At 39.4% G+C, this 10,862-nt stretch overlaps 1 protein-coding gene across 1 annotated transcript; it reads right to left on the bottom strand.

Moving 5' to 3' along the window:
* Nucleotides 1–515: 515 nt before the first annotated feature.
* Nucleotides 516–5,871, bottom strand: LOC133895939 (uncharacterized). The gene is made up of 8 exons (XM_062336466.1): nucleotides 5,604–5,871; nucleotides 4,303–4,478; nucleotides 2,745–2,809; nucleotides 2,550–2,651; nucleotides 2,286–2,441; nucleotides 1,655–1,753; nucleotides 943–1,072; nucleotides 516–856 (listed from the first exon to the last, which is right to left on the bottom strand). Exons 1-8 carry the CDS (start codon nucleotides 5,729–5,731, stop codon nucleotides 750–752), a joined length of 963 nt encoding a protein of 320 aa, XP_062192450.1. The 5' UTR covers nucleotides 5,732–5,871; the 3' UTR covers nucleotides 516–749.
* Between the last annotated feature and the right edge of the window lie 4,991 nt (nucleotides 5,872–10,862).

The raw sequence follows: 10,862 nt of genomic DNA, 5'->3' as shown, positions 1-10,862 counted from the left end.
GCGACAGAACTGACCCAGACAACCAAACACGCGCTAAGCACAAACACCTGCACGCGCTGATGCAAGCATGAGGGGGGGGGGGGAGCCGACCATCCAAACACGCCCCAAAGGTACATACATGGTCGGTTGCCAGGCTCATAAGGAACAAGAAAAAACAATCAGAAGATCCACGGAAGTGAAAAATATACTAATACATCAATTGCGATCAGAAAAACTGTTTCTTTAGCGGCATCACATCTTTCCATTCGAGCGTAGAAAAGATACAGAATTCCAATCCTATGCCACCATCATTCAAAAAATAAATCATTCGATTCCACCCATGCATCTTGGGACCATTATAACACATACAACAAACTCAAATTTCATGCACTAAAATTTCAAAGAGGATGAAGTATATTCCAATTAGACATCACATGGAAAACCCTCGCATCCTTGACAAATCAGTTGAAAACAAGTATGCTGGTAAAGAAATGGTTTATTCCTTTGGAAACAAGTTGTCAGTTGTAGGCTGCAGCTAATAAACAGTCTTAATATGAAATATATGCTGTTGCATTTCCCAAAGTCCTCACTAGTGTACAATGTCAGCAATCAGTTAATCAATGATTCAAGAATACTCAGAGCTTCCCCTCAATGCATGAAGAATGCTCAGAGTTTCCCCACATACCTTGTCCAAATACAAATCGTTATATCATATTGTCATCTGGTGAAATCATATGACCAATAGCAGGTCCTGTCAGGCTGTTACATACTCAACTTATAAGTTTTACAGCTTCAGTTCCAGAAACAAGTCTATCTTCTAGGAATGGAATGGTCTTCCATACTTTCAATCCTAGTGGTAGTCGACCATTCCCAGAACCTGCAACATGCACCAACAATAAGTGACTGACTAAGGATAAGTGAACACAAGAGTTTGCTCGCAACTGAAATATTCGAAGTGCAAACCTGAACTTCTTGAGTCATCCTCTACACAAACTGCCATGTAATGAGAACTATTTAGCTCTGCAAGTGCAAATTGCCAATTCTCGGACAGACAGTCACAACTAGAGTTAGAATCCTTTAATACTTTTGGTGCCTGGCAAGTCCAATGGGAAAAAAAAAAGATCTATCAGAATTTTCAGGTGCTTTCATAGGCACAGGACTATTCATTGTTAAATTGCATACGTGGAACAGTAAAAGCTCTGGAGTGATGCTAAGCCAAAAAAATATCACATTCGTGAGACGTCCAGACAAGATGTTTTTCAGTGGTGATGACTGGGTATCAAAAAAGTTCCAATGAAATTTGATGGGGATCAGTCCCATACAGATCAAATTTCTAACTTCATGCAAATGAGTCTAAAAATCTCCTTTGGGCCAAATGTAAACAATATAGGTTTATTTGCCAATATCCTTGTAGTCCCACCTATCTCAAATGATCGAAGTTAACTATGTATGCCTGCTTAGCAAAATCCAAAATGGACTAATGCAGAAGGAAACTGGCCCACATGGCCTTCAGGAGAGAGTTCTCACGAATAAGCATTAGGGGATTTAAGCCAAGGGAGAGGAGCTCATGACAAGCCAACCCCCAAATGAGTTGTGGAACTTCTCAAGGTTTCGAGACAACAAGAAAGGACACACTTGAGGGGGGGAAGGGGGGGGGGGTAAGGAAACTGCATACCACAGAAATTTTGATTCCGTTACTTGCTGCCAATATGATCGAGAACTTATTGAAAGGAGCACCTGAAAACCCCCTTCCAAGAGCCTTTACGTACGCTTCCTACAAATTAAGACATCAATGATCAACAATCCATGTAAGCAGTGTCTTTTGCAGCACAAATTACTAAATCATTCTTGTTAGACTGGCCACTTTATGTGGGAAATGTTGAATAAACCATTTGATGAGATTTAAATGAATTAGATCAAAAGGAGTGAAGAGGTGAGATCCTCGTCTCCTCGATAAATAATTTCTTTTTCCGTGGAGGAGTTATTCATGAAACGCCCATCCATGTGACCCTCACATCTCCTAGAATCTGATCCATCCAAACTTCATCCAACGGCTAACATCAACAGTTAGCAAGTTAACACCAAAATATGATTGCACTAAATACATGCGTTTCTTTCGAAAAGGACAAGGAGATTGGTCATAGTTTGCTTTAAGTGGTAGGTAACTGATTCAGTAAAGAATCTCTAGCTTTGCACTGGAAAAATGCATTTACCAATCAAAGTTTTAAAGAATGGTAAATCAACAACATGAATTAATTGCATAAAAAAGTTAGATAAGGTAGAGGGCCGAAGAAAGGCTCACTAACTTTAAGAGTCCATAGTTTTATGAATTCCTTTTGCTGAGCATCAGGGTCAGGAATTTTGGCTAAATAATCAACTTCAGAAGGGGTAAAATAACGGTGAGCAAGAGATAAAATACTCTTGGCTGTCTTTCGTTTCTTCCCTTCAATGTCAATGCCAATCTGAGATAGCAGAGAAAAGAACAACATTGATTGAATAAGTTCCACGGCAACAGAAGTACTGACATTTCTTTTTCTCTCTTTCATAGTCAATAATGAAAAGGAACGTACAGGAGTATCCATGGTTATGCCACAGGCAATCAACGAAGATGTGTGTGAAATATTGAAATGCAAAGGCCATTGCATCCTGCCATCATCAGGTGGCCACAATATCTGATAAAGCATGGCAACAAAGAAAAGCAAATTCAATAGAGCTTGTAACTGCAGAAAAGGTAATACTGCAAAGTTTAGCTTGTAAACTCTTACCTCAGGTTTGCCAAATTTGTTCTTCTTAAACTCAAACGATCTTGGATCAATTTTGCAATCTGTATCTAGTCTAGTCCAAAGAAATTAGCAGCAAACAATCAATAATCTTATAGTGCTATCTCAAGATATGTTCAACACTATTGTCAACAATTAGTAAAGTTGACTATACAAATACTTATTTAAAGTAGGGATACATATCCATCAACAGCGTGTATCGAAGAGAAAGACACGAGATTTTACACAGGTTCAGGATAATAGCCCTACGTCTTGTACTGCGTTTATTAATCTCAGGATAAAACAATTACAATACGGATGAGTCTAGATATACTCCTATGAATCTCAGAAAGTTCTCTTGCATTATAGAACTTGAAGCTTTTATCGGATGAATTTGATCGTGGCTAAATCTTAACAGGTTGTTTCTGCTTCTATCCCACCTCTATATTGCTTCTTCCTCTTTCTCCTCCCCTCTACCTCACCTTATGTAGTCGGGTTGGGGAGGCATATTGTACTCGGAGTCTCGAGTGTAACCTTCCCAGATAGTGTTATCTGGAACAGTGTTACCTGGACACGGACACGGTTGTCGAAATCCGACTCGGATTCAAGTGTCTGATTCGGCTAAGAAAAGACTTGCGAAATACAACTCGAAATCCGACACAGGTGTCAGAATCCAACTCGGATTCGGAGTGTCCAATTCGGCAAAAAAAAATGGACACGGGTGTCTAGGTAACTTTGTCCGAAAAATTCTTTTCTAGTCTAGGACTAGTTTCTACGTGGAACACAATAAACTGGCTAGAATATCCGCACATGGTCTATTTACCGTATGGCAGTTACCATATAAGGTAACGAATATGTGTATGATGGTACTCCATCCTCAGAATATACCGTATTTCTAGTAAATCCTTAATTGTTAATTATCAAATCTTTATCAACTATATATATAATAATAAATTGTAACAAGAACATACTGTTGACATGATAAAATGTCGAATTCTAACACTGAGCAACATGCCCAAACTTCCATGAGTCAGGTTGAATGATCGATCTCCTTTTTAACATTGCTCTCATTTGATGCATTCCCTTTCTTACATTGTTCTGGAACGTTGGCATATGAATCGGAAGAGCCAATGAAATGCACAAATACAGATAAATGTACAAATAAAAGGTGTCCACCTGTATGGAAGCCAAACTTAGAGGAATAATTGCATGCATCTAAAGCAATGATGCATCAAATAGCTCAATCCTTTCATAACAATACTAGGCTATTTTCTTCCAAGGATAACTAGCTTTCCAGGTCATTACGAATAATTGCAAGTTTACAAATTACAACTATATAGTCCAATATTCATTGCACATAGGTTACCACCACCATGGACACAATTCTATGTCACCGTTAGTCCTAACCAATATACATTGATAAATCTAACATCCTTAGTTTATTTCATAATTTAAGAAACCCCAATAGCAAGACTACATTACGGGCTTTACTAAATCGTTGTATCGGGCATGAAAATTAATGAAATGCGACATAAAACTGAATAGGTAGATGATGGATTCATACATCTTGAGAGGGTGGTGCGCACCAATGCACGGGACAACACAGCATCTTTCTGCAACTTTTCCCCATTCATAGACAAAGCATTCTTCCTTTCAGAAGGGGAAAGGAGTTCCATGTACATCTTCAGTTGGGAGGCATCATTCAACTCATCAGGCAAAAGATACCAAATATGCACCTCTCTGCAACAAATTAACTCATAAATTAGTGCTTCAATGCTTTGATGCACCATATCACAATTACAAGTAAGAGCGATAAACTGTTTTCAAATGTAAAACACATGAGTTATATTCTCATTAAGTTCAGCCTTTTGCCCAACCCAGGGGATATCCTTCAACAAAGAGAATATCCATTTACTTAGGTTTACTGGTTCGCAACATCAAAAATATAGTTTTAGCATCATTTGGTCTTAAAATCCAGAGCATTGTTTAGCTGATGTCCACTGCTTTTAGCATCATAATTTGATGCAGAAATATGCATCATCCAAGATTCCCATGTTATGGGCCCGGTATCGTACACGTTTAGCCATTAGCCAATTCTGAGCACATAACTATATGCTTTAATGTGATATCTAGAACTCATCTTGTTTCCAGATTTTTTTTTCAAGCAAGACAAAATAAAAATATAGAGTATGCTCCAGCTGTTGAGGAATGCATTAAAGAAGCTTAAAGTAATCCCAAAAAAGAGGCAACAGTCAGCAGGCAAACAAGAGAGTAGTTCTAGTCCAATAATCTGACAGTGTTTTTACAAGGGAAAGAGCTCTAAAAAAACTCAATCTTAGCTAAATGGCACGGATAAATCCCCTTGCGAAACAATCCCATCTTGTTCTGGATAAACCAGAATGATCTAAGGCAAGAGCATAACTCAGCAACCAGTGCATTCCGGGAGCTGAAACGAAATCGCAACCCGTAGATCATAACAGTGAATAACACCAAATAGTGGCTCCACTTCAACCACATCAACGTGTTCAGGCCCAGTTGGTAATCACGGCAATCGGAAAAGGGCAGTATTCCCCAACCCAACGTGTTCAGGCCCAGTTCACCACCCCTGTCGCGTGCTCAGAGTATTCCCCAACCCATCGGATCACACCACCACGCCGTCCTCAATCAAAATAGAGCGACGACGGCCGACAATCTCCCCAAAACCTCGCTCCATTTTCGCTCCTACCACCCCCGCCCTCCCCACGAATCTACCTACCAGCATCCAAATATTGAGATTCCCTCCCCAAACTGCCATTTCAACATTTCTCGAGAGCTACAAGATCAGGCAGGGGAAGGGAAGAAGGGAAGGATCAGCGGAAGGAAGACCTCCGGGAGTGTAGAGGTGGCGGGGGCGGGAGCGAGGCGGAGAGACGCCCGCCGGCGACCCCCGGCGTCCGCGGAGCAGGAGGCGGAGAAGGCGGCGGCAGGAGCGGCATCGCGCGGCGGTGGAGCATGCGGGCGTCCACCTCCGTCAGTCGGGTTTGGCTTATAGCCTGTGGGGCGGGGCCGCGGTGGGCGATGGGAACGAGGCACCGGCCGGCGCGGTGGTCTGGAGAAGGAAACCGATGGGCCGCCCGTCGGATCCGCTCTAACATATGGGCTTGGGTCGCCCAGATTGATACGTATCTCTCATGTCTCTATGCTTGCGGATTGTCTCATTTACCCTTCTAGAATTTGCAATTTACAATTTTTACCTCTATAAACTTACAGCCATTTGCACTTCACGACGCTTAATCAGTCTCGCTCTCGACTAACAGAGGTTGTTGAGTGTTCGATGCCACGGTGATGACTCACCTCTAGAGAAACTTGGCATCAAAGTCATCATATCCCCCGTCATTTGGTTAGTAGAGAAAATATGATCTTGTCGTCACCATCCTCCGAGGATAAATTCCTTATTTACTATAAAAAAATATTCACTCTTTCCTCTGTACCATCGAACAAAACAAAGTTCTTACTCTACCATCGGTTTTATCTTTCTTTCCTTCTACGCCACTCTGTAAGCCTTTCAGCGGTTCTTCCATCGAAATGCACTGTTCATAGGTATTAATCACAGCACAATAGTTTTCTAGTATCTCCAAAAATCTGTGTCTTCTATTTCTCCAAAAACCCAATAACTTTTTGTATGTGTTTCATATTCTATATGCAACCTATTTTAATTAGATTCATAAAAAAACCTATGTAGAATTTAAACTAAAATTCTTTAAAAAAATTACTTTTACACATTCTAACAATTGTTAAGACCTCAAATAAAATTCTAAAAATCTGGAAAAAAAATTCACTAATATTCTTTCTAGGTGATGGAGTAAGGTGATGTTTGGATACAAGGGGTAGGAAAGGGAAAAGGATATGTGCATTGAAATTCAGTCTTAGCTATCCATCTCTCTTTCAGTTTCTATCCTAACCCTCTATTCATTTCCCTTTCTCTATGGCTGAGGGATCAGTAAAGGACGTCTGCTCGCACCTTCTTCCTGTCCTTTACTGATCCCTCAACCACTGGTGATGGTGACCCAGTCAACTTGGCCAGGAGGGAGGAGCGACTCAGATAGTCAACAACCCCCGTTCGGAGTGCACACGTCTAGCTCTAGCAACAACTAACGCATTTCATGGCAACCACCGAGCCTACCGGTGAATGTGGAGGACTTGGAGGTGGTTAGAGCGTGTACAATGAAGTGACATCATGTGTCTAGAAAAGAAGCCACATATGATTTTATCTGACATGGAGGAAAGAGAAACAAGACAAAAAAAAGATGACATCTATTAATTAACAAACGGTCTAAAACATCACACAACAACTCTTATAGACAGTATTTTCTCCATTGTATGGATGCCATTTGTTATTTGTGGTCTCAACTTTCCACGTGTCATTTAACAATTAGGTGTCATTTAGATTACTTATAGCCAACTCACACAATAGCTTGTCTATTATATTGTGTATATGTGATATGAAATCATATTACAGACAGCACCAGTCTGTACCACTGTACTTGCCCTAACACTAGAAAAAAAGGTTCGAGCTTTCTTCCATTCTCTGCTACTGGCCTCTCTTTTTTGATTGCTTCCCTTCTCTGCTACTGGCTGGGGAGGGGAGGTCATCGAGGAGGAGGAGGAGAGAGGTGTCGCTGCCGAGCTCGGAGAGTTCATTCCTGGCTGCCTTGCTGCCCTTGTAGCTCTCAGTCCTGCAAAATGGTAAGCTTGGTGCAATGGGTTGTGTGGGTTCTTAAGCATTATACGTTAGTAGCTCTTTTCTGTTGTTATGCAAATCCTATTTTTCTAATCTATGCAAACGTTGTATTACAAAATCTAGTATGGAGATTCTAGGACTTTGATTGAAAATCAAGCATTGGAGTGATGTGTGTTGTGTATAGTTTTTCATTGTATTAGTGTGAGGCAGTGAATTACATATTAAAATTGAGCCCCGTCAGGATCCTGTATTTACTGAGGATCATATGATGTGTGTACCATCAAGGCTAATTTTGGTAGTGAGAAGTGTCATGTACCTTTTCAGCTACATTGAATGTCTTTGCCCTGGATTTTGCAGCAACCGAAGTAAGAAATTGGCTACTAAGTTTACTTACTTCATCTGGTTCTTATTATTTTACTGCAGGATTTTGGAAAGGAGAAGAATAGATAAGGTAGCAAGGAGAGCAGGAGATCTCAGCAACCACTGAGCTTAAGAGGTGTACCACATTTGCTTGCAGCATTTTTCTTTTACCATGCACTGCTCTGAATTCCAGAGTTCTTTAGTTTAGTTGCCTTCCAAGTTCCTGGTTGATTGATGATTGATTTACATGATGCTTATTGGTTCCCGGTTTAGTTCACTTCTTTCACTTTGGTGCTGCTTTCTTCTTTCATAATTGTAGAGATTTTAGCATTTGGAATTCAAACAAGTGTCATACTTATTTATTTCTCGTCTTTCTAGATCAGTCGGGCCGCAAGGAGACGGTGTTGTGCCTGGCAGGTCAAGCTCTATGGTGGCTGGCAAGGTGAATTGATTCCCTCTCATTCACTGCAGCTACCCTTCTGCTCTTTCATCTTGTTTGTTCAGAGTAGCTGACCTTTGCCTGGTTCATCTTGTTTGTGTTATTAGGTTGTTGCTTCATCTTATTTGTACATATTTAGATTAAGAATGAAATGAGTTAAAGAATTGGTCTTTCCTAAAAGATTTTGTGTGTGCTAGGATGGCCTTCTTCATCTTGTTTGTATTATTAGAGATTCAATTTTGATAGAGAAAATTGCATTATCAGGTTGTTCTTTCTTCCTTTTTTTATTTATGTGCAATTATGCATGGCTCCCTTATTTTTGTTGCAAACGCTAACTGCTACTCTCTTGTTTTGATGCCTACATCCTACATGCTCAAAACAATACTGATTTTATAGGTTCCAGTATAACTTTTTATCATGGTTGTTAGCTTTGATCAGTGATATTTGTAGATAAGGCTACCTACATATATCTTTTGTTTGCCTTGACACATATGTTTTATGTTACTTCTTTTTTTTTTTGGAGTTCCAAACAATTGAGTATACCTCCTGAATTGACCTGCATGGAGCAGGTACCATACTGATGTGTGTGTTTTCTGTCAGATATAACAACAAAGGTATTGCGATTAAGTTTCTAACAGTGAATATGCTTTCATCAGTACCAATAAGCATAGTTTGGTTTGGTTCACTCTTCACTCTGTGTCATATTGATCTTTTTGTTATGTCTACAACTCTATATTAGCCATTCATGTCCAGTTTTGGATTGACTTTTAAGATATATATATATATATGTACAACTTGTTTTTCATGTTTATTGTTGGTTGGCTCCAAGCACTCTTGTCAAAATCATGTATAGCTCATTGAAACATGGTCTCTGAACTTATCATGATGTGTGCCTTGATCTTAACTTCTAACTGAATTTGTAGGCATGATCGTATTGCTCTTATTTAGACAAGTTGAATACTTTAACAGATTGCTTTGTTACAGGGAGAAGATCTGAAGTGAAATCGATATAAATTGCAGACGTATGAATTGTTTCATATCCTTAATACGTCAGCCCGCATATAGTTCTTAGAAAATTGCGATTTGATTGTTAGAGAGATTGTCCAAAATGTCTCTCTTGGGATCGTTTTGGTGTAATTCTCAGTTAGATAATTAGATATGTCAGTATTATTGGCGCGTTTGTCAAAAAGGTTGTAGCTTTCTGGTTCTTCAAGCACTAGGAGAGTTGTAGTAGATTATTTATTTAATTGCATTCCAAATATGCTACCTTGTTCTATCTATCCAGGTAAAATTGGAACAGGTTGTTGCCGATGCTGAAGAGAAATAACACCATAACAACTGCACCACTACATTGGCAAGGAATTCCGATGATGGACCATTCGACATGGTGTTCACTTTCGAGGAGAAAGTATTCGACTCAGACCTCAAAGGTACTATGCTCGTGGAAAGTGCTCGCTAGCATGATTCTTTTAGGAGTGCCTCTTTTACCTAAATCTGGAGCATCAGAAATTTCTAGGAGAATTATGAATATTGCATTTGTTTGTTTGTTTGCAGATCTGGATTCCTATGAACAAAAGGTTGCTGAAGAGTGTCATGATAATAAATATGGATGTCAAATATAACCATGAAGAAGATGGTGTGAGGGAAAAGCTTGCTTTAGAGTTTCATGGGGTCATTAAGAGTGTTAGGAGCAATTCATGCCATATCCATCCACAGAACACCAATCTTCCAAAGTTGAAATGTTACAAGAGGACATGAAGTATATAAAGGATAATCTAGTGGGAGTTATTGGAATTTGGGGCCTAGGTGGACTGGGGAAGACCCATCTTCTGACGAAGATCACAACCAGACTAGTATGGTCATTGTTGTTGCTCTTGCACAATTTTTTTAATTGTTTTAGAAATTCATCATTTTAGTATCTTAATTAATTGATAATCTTTTACCATAGTCTAACATGGGATATATTGTAAATATGTTTTCTTAATATGTTCTATCCTTAGATGTTTTATAGTAAATTTGGACATATAATTGAGCAGTTGTGGGTGAAATACAGTAGTAGGTTTAGTTACGCTTGGTTGCTATATGGGTGCAAGAGTGCCTTATGTATGGGCTTTCGTTTGGTCTGGTTACTTTTGTTCATATAACTTGTTAAAGGGTCAATATCAACAAGGGAAGGTATAGATGTATTAGTCTTATTTGTTCTAGAATCTTTTAAAGCACAACCGTGTCAAAAAAAAAACACTTCACTTACTCAGCAGGATTTGTTCATTCCCTCCCTTTGCATGCGATTTAGATGGCAACTTTGCAGTGCACTGCAATACCACAATCCTTGATATGCAAATTGAATCCTTGTACCAACTATAACTTTGTTACTTAAATCATGTGCCTTATTGTGCATGTCAATTTCTTAATGCCCCTGTAGAGTTTCTTAAATCAGGTGTGCAAAGCATGTTTTCCCCTTGTATAATACTCATACATCGATTTTGGTTGCCTTTTTTTTCTTTAGGTTTGGCAACACGTCATACTTGTATATTTATGTGGCCTTCATTTAGATGCTCAAGGGCTTGAGTGTGTTCACATGTTACTCCCTTTATATTGCACTGCA

Source organism: Phragmites australis, chromosome 16 (genome assembly GCF_958298935.1).
Source record: "Phragmites australis chromosome 16, lpPhrAust1.1, whole genome shotgun sequence".
Classification (NCBI taxonomy): domain Eukaryota; kingdom Viridiplantae; phylum Streptophyta; class Magnoliopsida; order Poales; family Poaceae; genus Phragmites; species Phragmites australis.
Note: the sequence above shows the minus strand (reverse complement) of the source record. Positions and strands in the feature narration are given on the sequence as shown.